Source organism: Paramormyrops kingsleyae, chromosome 18 (assembly GCF_048594095.1).
Source record: "Paramormyrops kingsleyae isolate MSU_618 chromosome 18, PKINGS_0.4, whole genome shotgun sequence".
Taxonomy (NCBI): Eukaryota; Metazoa; Chordata; class Actinopteri; order Osteoglossiformes; family Mormyridae; genus Paramormyrops; species Paramormyrops kingsleyae.
Genome location: NC_132814.1, coordinates 20,736,035 through 20,756,619, shown reverse-complemented (window position 1 = coordinate 20,756,619; position 20,585 = coordinate 20,736,035). Strand labels below are relative to the sequence as shown.

The 20,585-nt window shown below is 46.3% G+C and overlaps 2 protein-coding genes across 5 annotated transcripts; both read left to right on the top strand.

Moving 5' to 3' along the window:
* Positions 1 to 1,434: 1,434 nt before the first annotated feature.
* On the top strand, positions 1,435 to 11,727 carry ccnt1 (cyclin T1). 3 transcript variants are annotated; one of them, XM_023798926.2, is made up of 10 exons: positions 1,435 to 1,653; positions 3,023 to 3,104; positions 4,064 to 4,192; positions 5,278 to 5,338; positions 5,777 to 5,839; positions 5,932 to 6,015; positions 6,360 to 6,405; positions 6,516 to 6,679; positions 7,015 to 7,085; positions 7,167 to 11,727. In XM_023798926.2, the coding sequence occupies exons 1-10, from the start codon at positions 1,484 to 1,486 to the stop codon at positions 8,532 to 8,534; spliced, it is 2,238 nt and encodes a 745-aa protein (XP_023654694.2). In that variant the 5' UTR covers positions 1,435 to 1,483; the 3' UTR covers positions 8,535 to 11,727. The 3 variants fall into 3 exon arrangements, 2 of the variants coding, with proteins under 2 accessions (XP_023654694.2, XP_023654697.2); XM_023798929.2 differs by lacking the exon at positions 5,932 to 6,015; XR_002836574.2 differs by lacking the exons at positions 5,932 to 6,015; positions 6,516 to 6,679 and having other exon boundaries at positions 1,438 to 1,653; positions 7,167 to 7,305.
* A 955-nt stretch (positions 11,728 to 12,682) lies between these two features.
* kansl2 (KAT8 regulatory NSL complex subunit 2) lies at positions 12,683 to 20,579 on the top strand. 2 transcript variants are annotated; one of them, XM_023798934.2, is made up of 10 exons: positions 12,683 to 12,791; positions 13,665 to 13,923; positions 14,121 to 14,299; positions 14,399 to 14,513; positions 14,820 to 14,983; positions 15,072 to 15,238; positions 17,821 to 17,917; positions 18,074 to 18,327; positions 19,239 to 19,421; positions 20,113 to 20,579. In XM_023798934.2, exons 2-10 carry the CDS (start codon positions 13,673 to 13,675, stop codon positions 20,191 to 20,193), a joined length of 1,491 nt encoding a protein of 496 aa, XP_023654702.2. In that variant the 5' UTR covers positions 12,683 to 12,791; positions 13,665 to 13,672; the 3' UTR covers positions 20,194 to 20,579. The 2 variants fall into 2 exon arrangements, with proteins under 2 accessions (XP_023654702.2, XP_072558115.1); XM_072702014.1 differs by lacking the exon at positions 12,683 to 12,791 and adding an exon at positions 13,444 to 13,538.
* The last annotated feature ends 6 nt before the right edge of the window (positions 20,580 to 20,585 follow it).

Sequence of the window (20,585 nt, the reverse complement as noted above, 5' to 3'; positions counted from 1 at the left end):
ACTCTCTCTCTCCTTGTTCACAATTTAATATTTATTACATAATGTTGAGGTGTGCTGAGGGTCGTCATCTTGTTGGAAAGCAAATGACTTTCAGTAGGTGTGTCCTGACTTTTAACTGGCACTGCATAACAGCCAAACACACTTGTGGCATTCTTTCTGCAATGAAAATCAAATATTGATCAGAAACTTCTTCCCCAGCACATAAATGTGTTACAGTTGTAGGCCGCGTTTGTTTCACCGACCTGCCAGATGGAGTTTAAGTCTGAAGACATAATTTGAAATCTACTGTTTTGTTATTTTTCTATAAGATAATTCCGACATAGCCTGGGGGGTCATTTGGATCACTTTGTTGATGAAGGATCAACCCCTGACCAATTAAGCATAGACCAGAGGCCATTGCATGGTGCTGCACAATGAAGTGGTAGCCCTTCTGATTCAGGGTGCCAGGCATTCTGTGCATCAGAAACCACAACACCTCTTTCCAACAAGCCACTCCCCACACCTAGCCACAACACATTAGGAAGCATCGTATCTTGTTACCGTAAAAGTCAGATCCTTTTTGTTCTAATTGCGCATAATTTATTAGCACAGAATTGCTGTTGACTCTCAGAAACTTGTCTTCTGATTCTGTTTGGGTCTGTCAGGCCTCTTCCCCTCAGGCTCCTCCAATGTCCAATGGTATTTTGGTGGTGTAGGAAATGCACTGTGATGTGGTGTAGATTTGGATTTTCTAAAGTCTATTATTAAAAATTATATTGGAAATTCAGTATACAATGAGCCTTGTGCGGAAACTGAAATACTCAATCCTACCCCAGAAACCTAGTCTAGTGGAACAGAACCATCACAGAGAGAATGCTCACGTTAAATAGTACACTGGTATAATTTGCAATTTGCCCTGGTACAACTGGGGCAAGGACTCGAGTAGGAAAATGTACTGTCGGTGAGCTTCAGTTAAAAAACCTCTACCCAGGAAGATCTCCCTAAATCTGAGCCACCCAGAACCCTCTTCCCCAGGGCTGCCCGTCTCCTCTTTTTACCTGTACTTGTCATCTTTGTTTTCTTTAAGCACTCTCTACATGTGTATATGCAAAGACGTATCTTCACTGCTTGCAGTGTATTATATAGGATTACCTCGACACCATACATCGCAAATGCAAATTAAGTTTATTTCCGGAATAGTAAAATAACTTGTACGGATGGATAAACTTGTCAAATTTGCAAGGTATATACTATTTATAGTTATTTATCGGTGAATTCTTCAAACGTACTGCCAAAATTAAAAGCGACAAACAGATAACATATATTGTATAATAATGTATGCGCAAGTTCATTATATTAGCATGCAAAGCCTGACTGACCGTACCCTATAATGACCGGCGGCGGAAGCTGCGCGAAGTCGGAAGATCGCGTCAATGCCGCGCGGCCGCTGACGCAAGTTCCTCTGACGCACTGGGTTTTTAAAATATTATTGTCCTCCTCAGTAATGGCGGCTTCGTTTCCTTCTCCTTCTGTAACAAACAACAAATGGTATTTTACAAGGGAAGAAATCGAGAATAGCCCGTCTCGTCGTGCGGGACTTGATCCCGACAAAGAACTGTCTTACAGACAGCAAGCCGCAAACCTATTACAGGACATGGGACAACGGCTCAATGTGTATCTTTTTGCCGGAGGAGCGGGGTATAACGTGCACTTCACGGTTTTGCGGCTGCTGTGGCGGCTCGAACAGCCGCGACTCCATCGGTCGTTTTGATTTTATTCTCATTTTAAGCTAGTCTCTGTCCTCGGCGAGCGGCAAAAGTGAATGACGGGGAAACGCGACCGAGACGCATGCGATTCTCGCCTGGCAGGCGAAGCGCGCGCAAGCCGCGCGGCTCAGCGGTCTCCAAGAGCGGCCCGGGCTCGTTGCTAAGGATCGGGGTTTATGGGATGTGTAGGCCTCATCTGCGGCCTGCGGGGTTACCGGGAAACAAAAGCCGGGCGGCTCGTCAGCGAAGGGACGGTCTCGTAAAAGACCGATTAACGCAAAAATATGGCGTTTATATCGCCGTGAGGGCCCTCGCAGCGCCACCTTTAAGGTTGTCTTATGGCGTTTTTCGAAAAAAGCGTTTCTCTGTGGTGGCACTCCGACCTGCTGAGAAACTGAAAGTAGACTAGCCGGCTCCGTGGCTCGCTAGCTGCTAAAGAAACCCACAAAAGAAAACCTTTAACAGATATGAGGATACCAAACCATACTGTTACTGCTTGCTTAATTGCATTTTATTTGGTAATTTGACGTTGCCGAGCCCCATGTCTTCCATATAAGCGACAATATATACGTTTGTGTTTGGGTTACGCGAAAACCGTCGACTAAGTATGAAACCTTGGAGAAGCAAGGTGTGCACAATATGAAGGCTCATATTTAACAGTTTTGATGCTATCCTGTTGTCTGCATCGACCGGTGCACCGAGACCGCAGCCAAAGCGGCCCAGGGTTACACAGCTACCGGCCGGCTGGCTTTCCCTACAGTCCCTTTGATTGATTTTTACAAGAAAGTGCAAGTAAAAGGGAAACCAGCACACGTGATCTTTGGGGTCCCGGAATATTAAAGTATTAACAATTGAAGAATGCATGTCGAGTGCAATGCAGTGTGCTTTAAAAGTAACTAAAAGCCGTCAGTGAGTCCATATCCATGGCCAGGATAATGTTTTAAAAGCACCGGTTAAGGAAAAATAAAAATAATGTACACATTTCATGAATAGGAATGAAGCTGTCACTACAGCTGATGAATTTCTGTTTTGATTCTGCTGATCCCAGGACCAAAGTTGTAGGGGAAGATGTTTGATAAATGAGCTTAATAAAGGCATGACTGGGTGGTAATGAAATTACAGCTGATAAGTCCCTTGAATACAGTATGGGGATAGATCGGTGTAGGCCGGACCTTAATGATATCGGAGGCTGTCGTTAGGGGTGTCTACGGTGTGATGATTCGTCGGAGTCCCTTTTACTTGGGCTGCTGTGTCGTTCCTTAACCACCACTCTACAGCTCCCAGCTGACTATCAACACTGCCATTGTGTATATGCACCGCTTCTACATGATCCAGTCCTTCACCCGCTTCCACAGAAACGTGAGTACCCCACTCACCTGGCACACGTCCCCTTCATTTTTTTATCCTTATGTTAATTTATTTTACCCACAGCAGAAATACTTGTCATTGTATTGCTGTCCCCTGCTACTTGCTCTTTTCTTTCTCCTTTTATATGTATATATATATAATTAGGGGTGCAGTATTACACTAAATTCACAGTTCGGTACAAACTTCAGTTTCGAGTTAAGGGTTTGGTGGTGCAATTTAAGTACAGCAAGGAAATTAAAAGTTTGTTTTGAAATTATGCATTATTAAAACAACAAACAATTAGGATCAGATATAAACTGAAAGGTGACATGTCTGTTGACATATCTGAATAAAAAAAAAAAACCTGAGATGCTTATTTGCGTGTTGTACAAATATATACGTAAAATAAAAAATGTGACGACATATGAACTGAATCCCACATTAGTCCCGTTTTCTACTACATAGTATGGTTGCATATATGTGTATGTAAACTGTTGATTATGACTCATGTTAACCAGCATTAGCCATAACCAGCTCAGCCACAAACAGATTGTCTTCCGTGTCGAATATCTACTTGTGAATTTAGTGCCCGTGTCAGTAACTCTTCATTCGTTTCATTGAGTGTACCAAACTGAACGCTACATGACAAATATGTGAACAATTACAGAGCTAGTATATGTAATCTGAATGCTGTGAATAATATAAAAAGCAAATGCGATGCCCTAGTTCAACTGTATCATGCAAGTCTGTTCATTGCTGGGTGTGGGAATGAATATTCGTGTCTTGGATGAATTTGCAGTGGTGAAGTGTAACTGAATCCGAATAACAGGTTCACTCTGAAAAGTTGTCTTAATTACTTTGCGTCTTGGTAATTGTAATAGCCAGACGTTCTTGATTCGTTTTGGGTGTTTACAAGCTGCGCTTTGCATTCGAGCTGGACCCCTTCTTACCTCCCTCAACACTGTCCTCAGGTGATAGCTCCAGCGGCCTTGTTCCTGGCTGCGAAGGTAGAGGAGCAGCCTCGCAAACTGGAGCATGTGATCAAGGTGGCCCATGCTTGCCTGCACCCTCAGGACCCTTCGCCAGATACTCGGAGTGATGTAAGTACTCTGGGCCAGAGCTGTTCGCTGCAGCTACTTTCAGTCCTGGCTTGAGCCATGTTGGTAAATCCTAGATTCCCCCCCCCCCCCAGATTTAGCATGTTTGTCTCCTATAAATACACATTTGTAAACATACTGGCCTAAATATTTCATTTCAGATAGGTGGAAATTGACATTTTATTATTGTTTATCAGTACTAGGCTGGTAAATTTAGTAAAGATCTGTTTGACATAAAAAAACGGCAGCAAAATTTAACAACCTGTGGTTTTCAATTTCATGATTTTTCTGTTTCATTGCTAAATGCTTGCCACAATATGTAAAGCCTAATAGTACTGTATGCAGTAGAATTTGCAATGATACCCCTAATTATAAAACTTTGTAATGTTTTAATTACATTTCCAGTTGCATTGTCAAAATCACTTATTGGGTTAAAAAATAAAAAGCATATTAGTCTTTAATGGAATATTTAATTTCATGCAAATTATTGTACAATAAACTTTGGAAAATAAAAAAATCAGCTGTGAATTCCTCCACATTGGTCCTGCGTTCAGTCTTTTTTTTTCCCCCTCAGCATTAACATAAAAATTTTAAAACATTAAATGCACGCCTTTGTGCCCCTGCCAGTCTCTTCTGAATAAAGAGACCTTCATTAAGGCTTTAAATGTGTCTAGTTGATTTTAGCTGGGTTTTGCATGTTAAACTCAAATTAAAGATGGTTTCCAGGTGTCCGTTTATAGCTGCTTTCCGACACTGCTTGGCCCGTAATGTTGTCCTGTTTCCATGGCCTCGGTTTCCAGGAGCTGGCTGTGACGTCATGGGGCTCCTTGTCCTTTAGGCCTTTCCTGGGGGTGCTCAGCAGGTGTCACTGCTGGTCTTCAGCTGAAAGTAAAAATAGCTCGTTGGAATGTTTCCCAGGGCTCTTCTTGTGCTTGGTGTCAGGGAAGGGTTTATAGTGGAGGAGTGGTAAGGTGATGAGCCATGGCCCCAGAGCAAAGACAGGGGCGGCCATCTGGGGGAAATATTCCTGTAGGGGGAGTTTCTGCCTCATTCCTCCGTAAGTAACCTGCCTGTCCTCTCGACCTCAGGCTTACCTGCAGCAGGCCCAGGACCTGGTCATTCTGGAGAGCATTATCCTCCAGACCCTGGGTAAGTCGGAGGACCCGGGAGGTGTGAGTGTGAGGTAGTAGCATGCTGGTGTCCCTCTTCGCTCAGCTGATGTTTGCTGAAGAAAGAAACGACGTGAGAAACTCACACAGCAAGCTGGTTTTTGTGCTCGTAAATACAGAGAGGAGTGGCAAATAAGCTCTGAGCGTGTCCTGCTGGGTGCTGTGGTTTATGGAGCAGGGCGGCTCTCCTGAGGTCTCCTCAGCTTTCCCCGTGTGTCCCTGTGAGGAGATGCCCGTCGCCTGCTCCTCAGTGAGGAGAGCGTCATGCTTTCACGAGGCTCCTACTGAGTAGCTCTTGGTGTGGCCTGCCATGTGTAGGGCATCTGACTGAAATCTTTCTGTTGTGTAGGACATGGCCTAAACAGGTGTCTTTCTCTCTCCTCCTCTCGCGCTCTCTTCCTCCTCCCATGGATCGCAGCGTTCGAAATCACCATTGACCACCCGCACACACACGTTGTGAAGTGCACTCAGCTTGTCAGAGGTGAGTGTCTCCATCTCACACATACATTGGTTACTGCCTCTAACGCATCTTAGGCAGAACTACCAGCAGCCACCTTGCCGTCTATTCTTAAGGTGTCTGGACCGGCGAGGGGGCAAGGCACCATTGTTCAGTGTTGCTTGCAGTAGACTGTCTCGGTCCGTGCTCCAGAATTCCCAGTAAGTTTACTGGGCCTCTTGTGATGGCCATACCAGATGTAAAGCATGCAGGTGAATGCTCTGGAGTTGGGGTTGCTGGGCCCCAGTGGGCCCTACCGGGGCCTGTGGTCATCTTCTGGGGGGGCCCCACTTCTGGCAGAGGGACGACCCATTTGAGCGCTTTGTTCGCAGAGCTATACCTGTCCTGCATTTTTCTGCTTCCCCATTAAAACTCTGTGGGGCAGACTGCTCTCTTAACATTATGTTGGCAGTTATCGGTGTGTGGTGCATGTTTAGTTCTGGTTCAAATTGAAAATGATCCAGCTTTTCTGGTTTTGACACTTCGTTCCCTTCTTCTCTTATAGCGAGCAAGGACTTGGCTCAGACGTCATACTTCATGGCCACCAACAGGTGTGTGTCAGCTGGGCGCGGGTGCTTGTGTGTTGACCTGTCGCGTGTGTCTGGCCACTGACGTGAGTCTCTATCTCTGGCCTGGCGGCTTCACGGTGGCTCACGGGCAGCCTGCACCTGACCACCTTCTGCCTGCAGTACAGCCCCCCTGTGGTGGCTTGCGTCTGCATCCACCTGGCCTGCAAGTGGTCCAACTGGGAGATCCCAGTGTCCACAGACAGCAAGCACTGGTGGGAGTACGTGGACCCCACAGTGACCCTTGAGCTGCTGGATGGTATGTGTGTGTGCCATCCTCTCTCAGCCTGGAATGAGGGGTCACGGTATAGACTGATGAGCGTCACCACACTAGTATATGTGCTGGCCCGCATCCCTGGCAACATGGTGATTGAAGCTAAAATTTACTTTTGTAAAAGCTGTGAATCTTTGAGCAAAAAAAGAAAAACGTCACATTTGGTGTTTCCGATTTGAAGTGCTGCTGGATTTCAGGAACTGCGCCACAGAAAGTGCACTTGCAATTAGGCTGTTTTGTTCCCTCGCACTGCTCTGCACACTGCACTGCTGTATTACCGTATATACATGCGTGACCTCAGTGTGAAACACCTCCCGCAGAGCTGACCCATGAGTTCCTGCAGATCCTGGAGAAGACCCCGAGCCGCCTGAAGCGTATCCGTAACTGGAAGGTGAGCGTGGGGGTTTGGGAGGTGGGGGGGGGTGTCTTTGCATGGAGCAGGAAGGGTTGACTAGGAGTGTGTCCCTTTCAGGCAGCGGGACAGACTGTGAAGAAGACGAAGGTGCAGGAGGACGGTGACCAGACGGAGGCCATGATGAGCATGATCTCCATGGTGTCCTCCGACACCACGATCGCCGGCCTCATGAGCCTCTCCGCCTCGTCCTGTTCCCTCAGCACCACCCCTCTGGATGACAAGGAGCGCAGCACTGGGTCCTCAGGGACTCAGCACTGGCAACCCAGCACCAAGGCGCACGGTGGCATGGACCCTGGGCCGGCGACACAGGGCCCACAGGGTACCCACGTTCCCGCCAAGGTGTCACTGAGCGAGTACCGCGCCAAGAACGCTGACGTGCTGGCGGCTCAGAAGCGCAAGCTGGAGAACATGGAGGCTAGCGTAAAGCGGGAGTATGCCTCTGCCGCCCAGGCCCTCATCAGCCAGCAGAGGAAGGAGAAGTACCAGGAGCCGCCCGGGGGCCATCCCGGAGCCACGGCCTCTGACGTGAGTAGCCCCTCGCCCATCATCCTCAAGATCCCCCTGGAGAAGGAGCGCCAAGACCGCAACTCCCTGAAGATGCGGCTTCCACTGGCAGCCGGGGCGGGACACGGCGGCCACGGGGGACACGGGGGACACGGTGGCGGAGGGCACAGTGGAGGGGGGCACGCGGGGGGAGGTGGGGGAGGCAGCCGGACTGCGGACGATTTCAAAGTGCGGATCCGCGTGCCGGACAGACGCGGGGGTCTGGTGGAAGACGGCAAGAGCAGGGAGAAGCACAGAGAGAGGTCCAACCACCACCATCATCACCACCACCACCACTCGGCCAGCAGTGCCGGCGCCACCTCCTCCTCCTCCTCCTCCTCCTCGCATAAACACTCAAGCAGTGGGGGCGGCTCACTAGGGAGCAGCAAAAAATCGGCTGACTCCTCCAGCAGGACAAGCTTGTCCTCATCATCGTCTTCATCCCGGAAGCGGCCTCACTCCATGGAGCCGTCACCCGCCTCGCACCCACCCAAACCCAGCAAGTCCTCCAGGACTTCTTACCAGCTGCCCCCAGCGCCAGCCACTGCGGGCCATGCCCTGGGCTCGGGCCCCGACGGCCTGCCCCCCACAGCTGTGTCCCACCATCAAGGCTCCTACTCTCACTCCAAGGCGGACAAGGCGGACACCAACGGGCACAGCGCTGCTGGGGGTGGCGGCCAGTCCAACGAGTACCAGGACACGTTTGAGATGCTCAACTCCCTGCTTAGTGCCCAGGGCGTCCAGCCCACTCAGCCTCCCGTGTTTGACTACCGCTCGCAGTACGGCGAGTACCGCTACTCCGGAAGCCAGCGAGGCAATAGCGCCCGCCCTCCTCCCCTCCCCGCGGAGCCGCCCCCCCCACTGCCACCCCTCCCCAAGTGAGAACAGCTGTCAACCTCCAACACAAGGCTCTAGGCCTGCGTGGCTCTGCTCTGTGTTTGGGGGTCCTTGACTTGACAGCAGAGTAATGTATTCATTCAGAGTCCTCAGATTTCATACCTATTTTTCAATGTTTTTTTCCACATTTTTTAAAGCAGTCTTACCCCATGTACAGGGCAATAACAATGAATGCATAAAACGGTGAAAACCTAGAAGAGAATGCCAATCAGTCACTCGTTCGATCGTGTAAATACTATTTTTGATGTCATTCTGTTTGAGGTACATCAGATATTTGTATTGAAGTCTTTAACCCAATCATAAGGAGCCAGTGTGTTGCTTGGTTGAACTTGAAACAGAGAAAAAAAAACGTGATTACATTGAATGCATGGGGAAATTTTGCATTTGTGAGCTAAAGGACTTATTTGTACAATTTTGCAAGCCTTGTTTTAATAGGCATCAGATGGATTCAATACGTCAAAAATATTTATTTTGTACTCCTCCCATCTGTATGTAGCATTGTTGTTATAGCCCCTTTATTCCTCTTCGGTTTCCACGACATCTAGTCAACCGTAGTCAACATTTTAAACGCGATCCTGGTGCTCAGTCTATTCCTAATAGTCATATATAAAAAAACAGAGGAATATTTAATTGATTTTACCGTTTTTATTTTGTAAATATTTAAGGAAAAAAAAAAGATACAATGTCAATGTTTTATATTATGTACATGTGAACTGAAAAAGTGAATATAAAATGTATTTTTACATTTTGTATAGAAAAAAGATCATTGTAAATTAACTTTTAGTTTTTAGATTTTCAATGTGATGCAGTCATTGTTTTAAATGGTTGTAAAAAGCTATAGTATGACAGATGATGATGTTATATAGCTACATTTTCTTCCCAAAATGCAGCCGTACCGTTATGGTGTTAAACAGTCTACATGGGCTGTGTCGTGCTGATTAGCCGCCGACACGCGGCGTGTCGGGCCCAGGAAGGGCACCCTGCGTAAAGGCTTCAGTGTGCCGAAGGGGCGTCTAAGCCACATGGCAACTGAGCAGGTCACCTGACCCTTATGTCATCCGCTCCCCGCGCCGTAGCTGCTCCGCCCAGCGCCCGGGCACACCCCGAGCCACCTGCCGCCGCGTAAAAAGCTCCACGCTTCTCCTTCACCACTTGAGAACGATCAGGAAATTGTGTGTATATCTCATATAACCATGATTGTGTCTATGGGTTCTTTTGGATTTAATCACAGGTTTGCATAAATGACCTATAAATATAAGTATTTGCTATATTTCTGCAGCTACTATGAGTGTATGGGCTAAGTGAATTGTACTGATTTAACACCAAAGGCTTTCGTCATAGTCTTCATTTTAAGCCCATTCTTTAAAAGCGGTAGCTTCTGAAATTGACACATTTACAGCCAGTTTAATATAGTAAAACTGCTTTTTATCTTTTGACTTAGTTCCTTATTTTCAGTGCAGTTCGTTTCTGTAAAATATGGGAGAAAACAAGCTGTTACTGGATTTTTGGGTATCTGTTTCTTGTGATAAAACTGAAAGATATGATCCAAAATGCATATTATAACCTGTCATTGTCCCCCACATTATCAGAATGTATGGTCACTTCACATAAACTGGAAAAAGCAGATAAAGTTGAATCCTCTATGTCGCAGTCATTGATTCTTGTGTCATGTGGATAAGGTGTGATGTCCATGCAATTTAAAGTCTGCAGTAGTAACCTTGAGGTGTAATTTGATTTAAATACTTGCCTGCACTAAGAATTGCTGTAATGGACTTGGCATTTCCCACAGTTTTAGCAGTTTTTAGCTGCTGTTTGTTTGGTTTGGTGATTTAAAGCAATTAAAGATTACTTGAATTAATTCCTCATGGAAAACAAACATTGATTCAAATCAGACATTGTTTCTTCATGAAAGACAGTATTGTGGCTGTGGTCATATCTGACAAATACGGCTCTGGAAAAAATTAAGAGACCACAGCGCACTTTTTTGTTTCATTCATTTCTAAATTTATGGGTATGCATATCTGCAAAATATACATGTTTTTTGCAAACTGCAGCCTGGTTCTTCCCTGTTTCTCATTAACGAATGGCTTCATCCTTGCTTTATGGGACTTCAGTCCTGCTTCTAGGAACCTGATCAGAACAGTCCTAAGTGCATTTCAAACCTGCACTTAATGTTTCCCGTTCCTTTTGAAGGTCACTTGATGTCATCCTCCAATTCATGAGAAACTGTTGGATAACTTGACGGTCATGTCTGCCATTAGAAAGTCGCTTCTGTCCTCTACCTGGCTGGTTTTTGGTCGTTCCCAGTGTATTCCGCCTCACAGTGAACCCTTCTGCCAGCAGAACCAGGATTAAACAAGGATTTAACAATGAGATTCTTAACATACGGAGTGGTCTCTTAATTTTTTCCAGAGCTGTATTTGTGATAAATGCATGAAATGCTACTGATTTGTTACTGATGCAGCGTGGTTTTCACTTCTGTGATGCCTTCCATGTGTACACACACCTGCCCTCTGCTGTGACTCATGCTTGAAGAATACCACTGCGTTCACTGGATCCCACAGTAGTTTTGACTAATATTTCTCTCTGTAATTTTGTCTTACAGACTTTTTTTCTAAGGATATTCATTTTGAGAGGAATATTTCTGAACTATACATACATTTTTGTATGTTGTACCAGATGAACTCAGGTTTAGAATTTGGGGGAAATTTTGATGTGAACTTCAGGAAGTCCAAGGCCTACATTTATTAGTTTGTGTTTTGTGAGCAATTTTTAATGGTGAATGGTTTTACTCCCATAAATAAATGTTTTAAAGTAAAATCCAAGCACTATTTTTATTCATGTAGATATTAGTGACTGGCACAAAGTAGCAGTAATATTCTAGAAGAGGTAAGCCATTTTATTCTATATGATCTTAGTTTCAGTTGAAATTGAGGACAGCGTCAAAAAAATGGTGTGGAATCTTGTGTATGAGGAAGATTCCAGCTGATGACAACCAACAAAAACACAGAACTCATTAGTTTATGAAACTGGCAAAGAATATTTGTAGTTTGGAAAATTAATGTGTATTGCGCATGTACACAAACTAAACCTTTGAAGTGTATTTACATTGTTTATTAAGTCAACTTAATTCTGAATGAGAAAATACCTAAATAAATCCGTGTTGGCATCTCAATAATTTTAACAACATTGACTATCATTTGGTGTTGTTTTTGACATGGCACACAAGGTGAGGGTCTCTAGACTACAGACAATACTAATGAAATGTATGAAGGGTGGCCAGTCCTATCCAGAAAAGGCTGTTGTGTATGTAGGTTTTTTGCTGCAACTCCCTAATTAGATTACTAATTGGGGGACTGATTATCTAAAGAGTCCTCACTCCTGGGTTTGAACAGCTGACCTAATGGTTATCCCAAAAGCCTGTATACACAGCGGCCATTTGCAGATAAGATTGGCCATCCCTGCAATGTATTATTTTACAGTAGTTATATGGTATTGCTCTCAAGTAAATGGCTTATGGTAAAACCCCAAAGTCTCCCTGCACTAGCTTAGTATCAGGTCATCAGGTATCTCTAAGTGTGCCATCTGTCTTCTAACCAATTATGCTGGTAATGTCACATTTTGGGGGGATTGGAGCCCGTCCCATGTAGTACAGTAGAAGACTGGGGTAAATCCTGGGGGGGGGGGGGGTCACTGCCCATCTGGATATAGAATAATAAATACATCCCCCCAGGAATGGTGGCTATCTGTTTTAAGCCCTATCTGATGTGATGTGATACAGATGGATGTTACTATATACCCTTCAGTGCTGTGTCATATATTCTCCCTCAATTTCTTGAAACTACTCGGCGACAAATATATATATAGACGAAGACCACTTCTATTGCATACCAAGGAAATTCTGCATTAGAAGTCACATTTAGGCAGTATTTTTGTTAGCAGTAACGACGTGGGAAAATTGTATTTAAATCATTAGACACATGCAGGAACACAGTATGCATAATTGGTAGCGTGGCGAAATTTTCTTTAATAAAGCCTTTGATTCTATTTATTTGGCATGAACGTTCACAAACTAAGGCTGGGCTGTTCGTTTGACAGACAGCCACATTAACATATGATTCACTGGCAAGCTGTTGCTCCGCACCTATAGCGGTGCGATGTGGGCGGGACTTACGGCGATCTGTGTCTCGAGGAAGCAGATCAGAAAAACTGTTCAGTAGTTACGGGGGAAAGCGGGCGGAGGTAGGCTTTCTTTCGGTCTGCCGTTACTAGTGTATCACAAACATTTACCATAAGCTTATCGAGTATTCAGAAAATAAATAATATAACGGACGTTTAATAGCTGATTGTTGGTCTGAGCAGTGATGACTGGCGTCTTTGTACAGGTTTGCGCTAACGAGCAAGCTAAAAGATGGCGGCGACTCCAAATATGGCGCGCGGAGGCGTCCCTGTCGGAAGGCTGTGCAGCCACGGCCGTATGATGCTCATCTAATAAAAATCGCGTCCTGACATAGTCTTAATTAAAACCACGATATTTCAGAACTTAGTCTCCTGCGTTTAACATTGCTGGTATAGAATCGGTGCCTTTACGAGTTGTCTGTGTAATGGTAAACGACGGGCGCTTTACCGATAAGTGATCGCCATCTGAACGTTAACAGGAAAATGCTCAGTCCGACAATAAATACAGACGCGACGCTGTATTTGTCGTATTTATATGGTCTCTAACTACTGCAAATTGAAATCGCCGAACGATGCATCTGGTCTCTCGCTGTGAATTTCCAGTGCGCTTTCAAAATGGCAGCTACTGGGCGCGTTAGGGCCACGCGCATGCGTGTCGCCACGGGACCCCTTGTGAACTGCGTTGCCTGGATACTGTATTACCGTATAACCGCTGTAAATAGCCAGCTTTCAGCTTTTATACTTTTTGTGGAAGTACTGAACCTAGATATCTACAATAAATACAATGTTAAGTGTCTTTAGCCATCTTATGTTAGTATTAGTTACTCATTTTGTTACTACATTGATTTTATTATAAACAGTTTCTTTTAAAGAGTCACGTGTGTTTGCGTGGATGTATAACTTTAATTTCCTGTGCTAACCTGGGTGTTACTTTAGGATTTAGGATGAACCGAATCCGGATCCACGTGTTGCCGTCCAGCAGGGGCCGGGTCACTCCTGCTTCCCGCACCCAGGAACAGCAGACCTGCTCGTTCACTCAGCGGCCCTGCTCACAGCCCCGGATCGAGGGACTGGAGTTCTGCATTAAGCATGTCCTGGAGGACAAGAATGCCCCCTACAGGCAGTGCAGCTATGTCTCCAACAAGAATGGCAAGCGATGCCCCAATGCGGCTCCAAAGCCAGAGAAAAAAGATGGGTGAGTTTTGCGGATGATGATTTAACATCCAGCTGGGGGTGCTGTGGGTTACATTCTACTTCTCTGCTGATTTCCTGATTAAGCTGGGCCTGGTGGCCTGTCTCCTATGGCCGTACCAGCTGTTGTTTGTGCCTCATTCTGCTGCAAAGCCTTTGGCGATGGTGAGTGGAGTGAGACTGGCTGCCACTTTGTTCCAGAGTTACGTTCTGCGCCGAACACGCACACAGGAACGCTTTGGCCCTGCAGGCTCAGATGAGGAAGGCGTGCTCTGGCCCTTCTCCCGAGCTCCTGCTGTCCCAGCTGAGTGGCTACAGCCGGCCCGAGTCGGGGGCCCAGAGCCAGGACGGCGGTCGCAGCGAGGCCAGCCGCGTGCTAGGTGAGCTTCAAGAGTGGGATTAGGAAAGGCAGCTAGGCTCCGAGACCACACACTCAGTGCTGTGATCTCTGAGGTTTACTTGGTGATATGTTCCTCCAGATGAGGATAGCTGGAGCGAGGAGGATCAGGATCCGGTGGTCCTGGACCAGACGTGGAGGGGAGACCCTGACAGCGAGGCCGACAGCATCGATAGTGATCACGAGGACCCTCTGAAGTAAGAAAAGCAGCTGGTGGACTTGTGGAAACTTAGTGTTCCCCTGTGATACTGAGTTTCCCTTTTGGATATTCAGCTTTGCCAGGAATGCTGGGAGGTCATGGAATCTTTCAGGTCTGTGAGCCGACGGCTCGCCACGGGTTTCGGGTCTGTGCACTGAGAGCTCGCCCGTAGGACCTGACATGTGCTCCAGACCTGCTGAAATCAGAGGAACTCCTGTCTTAAGACAGTAGATTTCAGCCTGAGTTGTGTGCGCTTCTCACAGAGTAGACCGTAAGGGCATCCCTGTGCTTGTGTGTGCCATAGGCATGCAGGTGTTTACACGGCAGAGGAGGTCGCCCTGATCACACGTGAGAAGCTCATCCGCCTGCAGTCGCTCTACATCGAGCAGTTTAAACGCCTGCAGTACCTGCTGAAGGAGAAGAGGAGGCGCTATCTCCACAGCCGCAAGGTGGAGCACGAGACCATAGGTAAGCCACCGTCACGGTCGGCCCACCTCACCACACCATGTCAACCCATGACCGCGCGACGGTGACGAGTGGGGACCTGTGCTGACAGGGAGCAGCCTGCTGACGGGGCCCGAGGGCCTCTCCATAAAGGAGCGCGACAACCTGAAGAAGCTCAAGGCCCTGCGCAGGTATCGCAGGCGCTACGGGGTCGAGGCCCTGCTGCACCGGCAGCTCCGCGAGCGCAGGCTGGCGGCCACTGAGGGAGTCTCCATGCAGGTCAGTGCCTCAGAGTCAACTGTCTGTGTGTGACAGGGTTAGGGGACAGCAGGGGCTGCACTGACCTTTATGGTCAGCAGGGGGCAGCAGCCCCGTATGCTCATTAGTGTCGTGTAAAGGGTGGTATTTTATACTGGCTGGTATCACCATTTCTCATGTGTGTTACGTTTTCTAGTACAGTGGAAACCACTTATAGTGATCAGCCGCTTATATGGATCAAAAAAGCTTGGGACAGAATCATTCCTGCACAAATACAGACACTCCTCCTTACAAACTTCCGACTTAGGAAATTTCAGGCATACGAACGAAGAGGACTGCAAGTCCAAATTATGTTCATTGGGCTCCCATTTCCTGTCCGCAACATGAATTTTTTTTTTCTGCTCGCCAATTCCGCCTAGTTCGACTTCTGCCCACTACTCCCGCCGCGCAGCAACGTAGCGTGCGTACTCCCAGCATCCTAGTTCTTTGTACTTGCGCAAACCCTTAAAATGATGTTGAATAACGACTTACAAACATTTCAAGTTATGAAAGGCCGTTCAGAACGTAACTCATTCGTAAATAGAGGAGCATCTGTACTGTTTAAATAATTTGCTTATAGTAATCAAATAGTCCACTTACAGTGTTCATTTTGGGGTATTTTATACACGACAACATATGGAAAAAATAAACTAAGGTAATTTTTTTATTATTATTTTTTTTAATTTTACTTTGATCACCCTACTTTGCCTTGCGGTTACCCGTCTGCTTCTGTCTAGCTACCTGAAGCTAATGCTGCATGAACAGATAACATGATGGGAAAAAGACTCATTTTCTCCCAAAGAAAAATAGACTCATCAAAGCTTATGGTGAACTGTGAAAAATGAGCCAATGAGATGCAGCAGCAAAACTACAATAAGCTATATTTTATGTACAGTACTGTAATTTCAAAAGTTTTAAACAGCTGTACCGTATTTTGAGTAAAAAAAAAATCAGTAAATAGTCAGTTTTATTACCATATATTAGTGTAATAAATATACAAATCTCAATTAGATGGTAATCTGCCTGAGATGTAAAGAAGAAAAATCGGTGATAATGATCATCTGCTTATAGTGATTAATTTCACCTAGACAGCCGTGATCGCTATAAGCGGTTTCCACTGTATGATTAGATAAAACCCATGACAGTCAGAGCGTCTTTGCAGGGTGGGATGGAGCTCAGTGGGTAGCATTGTTCCTCACACTTCCAGGGTTGGGGTTCGAATCGAGCCCCTGTTCTGGGTATGTAGACTTTCACTGGGCATGAATGAACAGTACTTATTATCTGTGAACAATACAGATTACCTTTGGAAAATGCTGGTTACCCAAAGACAGTACTAGTTATCCATGGATAATGCAGATTAACCATGAAAAGTATTGGTTATCCATGGACAGTACATATTATCCATGAATATTAGAGATTAACCATGGACTACTGGTTAACCATGGACAATACCATTTATTCATGGGTATTAAGAACATAAGAAATTTACAAATGAGAGGAGGCCATTCGGCCCATCAAGCTCGTTTGGGGAGAACTTAACTAATAGCTCAGAGTTGTTAAAATCTTATCTAGCTCTGATTTAAAGAAACCCAGGGTTTTAGCTTCCGCTACACTAGCAGGAAGACTATTCCATACTCTACACACTGTATAAAGAAGTACTTCCTCAAATTAATTTTAAAATGTTCTCCCACTAATTTCCACTTATGGCCACGAGTTCTAGTATTTAAACTAATATTGAAATAGCCATTTGGCTGAACAGCATCCAGACCTGTTAGAATCTTACAGACCTGGATCATGTCCCCCCTTAGTCTCCTTTGCTCAAGGCTAAACAGATTCAGCTCAGCTAACCTCTCCTCATAAGACATTCCTCTAAGACCAGGAATCATTCTCGTAGCCCTCCGTTGCACCTTTTCTAAGGCAGCAATGAACTTCTTAAGGTATGGTGACCAAACCTGCACACAATATTCTAGGTGGGGTCTTACCAAAGAATTATATAAATGTAACATGACCTCCCTTGACTTAAACTCCACACACCTAGAGATATAACCCAACATTCTATTGGCCTTTTTTATTGCTTCCCCACACTGGCGAGAGTGGGACATGGATGCATCAACATACACACGAGATCTTTCTCGTAATCAGCTACCTTTATTTCAGTGGAACCCATAAAATATCTGTACTTCATATTTCTGCTCCCTGCATGGATTACCTTACATTTATCTGTGTTAAATTTCATCTGCCAAGTATCAGCCCAGTCGCTAATTAAATCCAGATCCCTCTCTGCTGCTAGATCAGTATCTGCTACACCACCCACCTTGGTGTCGTCTGCAAATCAAGGTGGGTGGTGTAGCAGATTCTAACGGGTTATTACAGATTAACCATGGACAGTACCATTTATTTATGGGTATTACAGGTTGAACATGGACAGTACCAGTTATCCATGAATATTATAGATTAATCATGGGCAGTACTCGTAAACCATAAACCCTGCAGATTAACCATGGACATTATCATTTTAAGACCGCGAGCCACCTCACTAACCATGTCGGTTGTGTCTGGCCCAGGTTCATGCTGCTCGCTCCAGTCAGCGCTGCATTTCCTTCGTGGATGGCGCGCGCTGCCCAAACCAGTGCCTGCCCATGACTCGCCACTGCGTCTCCCGTATCCTTCATGCTATCACGTGACCACCTTGCCGTAGCCTGTCGGCTGCCCCCTCCTCTCCAGAGGGGCCCTTGGTATTTAGGTGGCTGCTTCCCCAGCATGGTGCCGACAGGTTAAACGCTCTCCAGTTCCCCTCCTTGACCGTGTGCCGAGCAGACATCTACCAGGACAGCCACCAGGTGCTCTTCAAGATGTGTCCGGGACTTAAAGACGTGCCGTGCACCCGGCCCGTGCACATGGGCCAGTCCGAGGAGCCACGCTGCCCCCTGCACCTCTCCCTGCCGCCCCCCCTGTACCAGCCTGAGCCGGAGCCCCTGGTGCCCGAGCAGCTGGCCCCCGCCCCCTTGGACATGTACCTGAGCGTTGCTGAACTGCAGCCCACCGAGAACCTGCCCCTGGAGTTCAGTGATGTAGGTGCAGCGCCCCTAGTGTCATGTGTCAGGATAGCGAGTCAGTCTGATCTAGGGCTGCAAAAAGACCATTGTTCTGATAATTGGTTAATCATTTGATAAGGTGATCAACTAATCGATTAGTTGGTCTAAAACAGGGTTTAACGAAACGTGCACATGCTTTATGTAAATAAACATCGAGGTATTTTTAAGTCGCAGTTGTAATAACTTTAGAGAATCATTAAAGTGACAAATTGGCATTTTTATCTTAAAAGCAACTGTACTTTTATACTGTGGTATTCAGTGTCGCAGACATATTTTTCAAAGGAATCGCTATTCTAGTGTTATGAACCTTGGTGATGAAATTCGCTGATGGGGGGGGTCCAGCTAATTTTGTTGCTGAGATTTTAGAAATACCGTATTACCGAAATACGGCCGAGGCCTGGTAACAACTTTGAACTGTTCATGAAAGCTTACCCATGTCATTACCCTGCTCGTGTCTGTGTTTGTTGCAATATGTCTGCTCTCTCCTGGTCTTTATGCATGCACTGACCATGACTGTCTGTCCACGGACCAATGTAGTACACACAGCCGTAACGGCATGCGGAAAAGTGCAATATGAAATCATCTTAACGTTGACGCTGCTATGTGGTGATGTAAACTGTGTATAATTGCACAGCAAACCACAGAAATCCAACCGATGGATGACAAAATTCGTTGTTGACTGCTTTTCTTACCGATTTATTATCGATTAGCTATTGTGGCCCTAATCCGATTGGGGAAAAAAAAATGTAGGACTCACTGGGGTATGGGTTCGAATGGGTCTTCCAGAAGCATCCACAAGTCAAACGGCACAGTGTGCCTTCAGCAGGGCCTGATCTCAGTAGGGTGACTTCCGTAAGCTTCCTATCACACGTGTCTGTGGGCAACAGGACCTGGACGTGGTCGGGGACAGTATGCAATGCCCCCCGTCTCCCCTGCTGTTTGACACCGCCCTCGCTCTGGAGGACCAGACCATCCGCGAGATCGCAGAGGCGCCCATGGACATTCTGACGGGTGAGGAGCAGCCTGAGCTGGAGCTCTCAGAGAGAGACGGGGAGAGCCCTACGGCGCAGGTGAGAGCATGGGGGGGCACCAGGGTGGGTGCAGGAATGCGTGCATAGATGGATGGATATAATTTGACTGAGGAAATTTATGGTATTTATATGCAAAATGCACAGACACAGTGTGAAGACAGTACAATCAATACAGAAATTAATATACAGGCAGTTCCCAGGTTAAGAAGATCAAACTAACAGGTGCCTTATACTTACGAATGCACTGCCATAAAGCCTACTATATTAAAATACTCTGATGCTCGTGAAAATGTTGCACGGCTTCAGCAGTCCATTGTCTTGAGGTTCAGTACAATACCCTATGTAGTTACTGTTGTTACTATGATTATGAAGTCTTATTTTTGTTCCGACTTGCCTACAAATTCGACACAAAGATAGACTTAAGGAACAGATCTCTTTGGTAACCTGGGAACTGCCTGTACATTAATGAGGGATGTTAATGTGCCACACAGATCACTGCAATGTACAGGGGCTCCTTCTTAAATGCCGCCCGGTGTGTTTTTAAAAACAGGCAATGACATCATGTGTAACGGCATATGGCTGTACGCCTTCACATGCACACCTTCATTTGCGGTTATTTATATATTCAAAGTCAGTACAAGGTGGTGGGATTGCTCTGCAGAACTACTGTACTGGTGTCGTACTGGTTATCCAGGGCGCAGTCATGAGAAGGTGGCCCTTTCCCCCGCAGGATGTTTGCGAGCTCCCTGAAGAGGGCATCGTGCTGGGGGTCCCGTCGGATGTGGTCAAAGGGCCGGCAGACGCCACCTGACCGGATGCTGCCTCCGCCCACGCCACCACCGCCACCTCGAGCTGCGCCAGAGATCGGCGTTAGTGTTCGGGAACACACGAGCCTGTTTGCTGGATGAAAGCCAATCCCCTCTGAACTCTGGCTTCCATTAAGCTTAACGAACTTGCAGGATTACTCATCATTTTAATCTGTCCATCTCGCAGCAACACCGAATGTGTTTTGCTGTTCAGTCGCATTTCCTGCAGACATTTCTGAAATTCACTTGGCCACTTGTCAAATAAATTGGCTTTCGGAATTAGACACAGACCCGCTTGAAGCCTTCAGAGCTCCTCCCAGCTCCCGTCCCGAGTCGAAGCCCGTAAGCCGTCTCTCACACTGACGACAATAAACTCTTGGTTACTACCTGCCTTTTG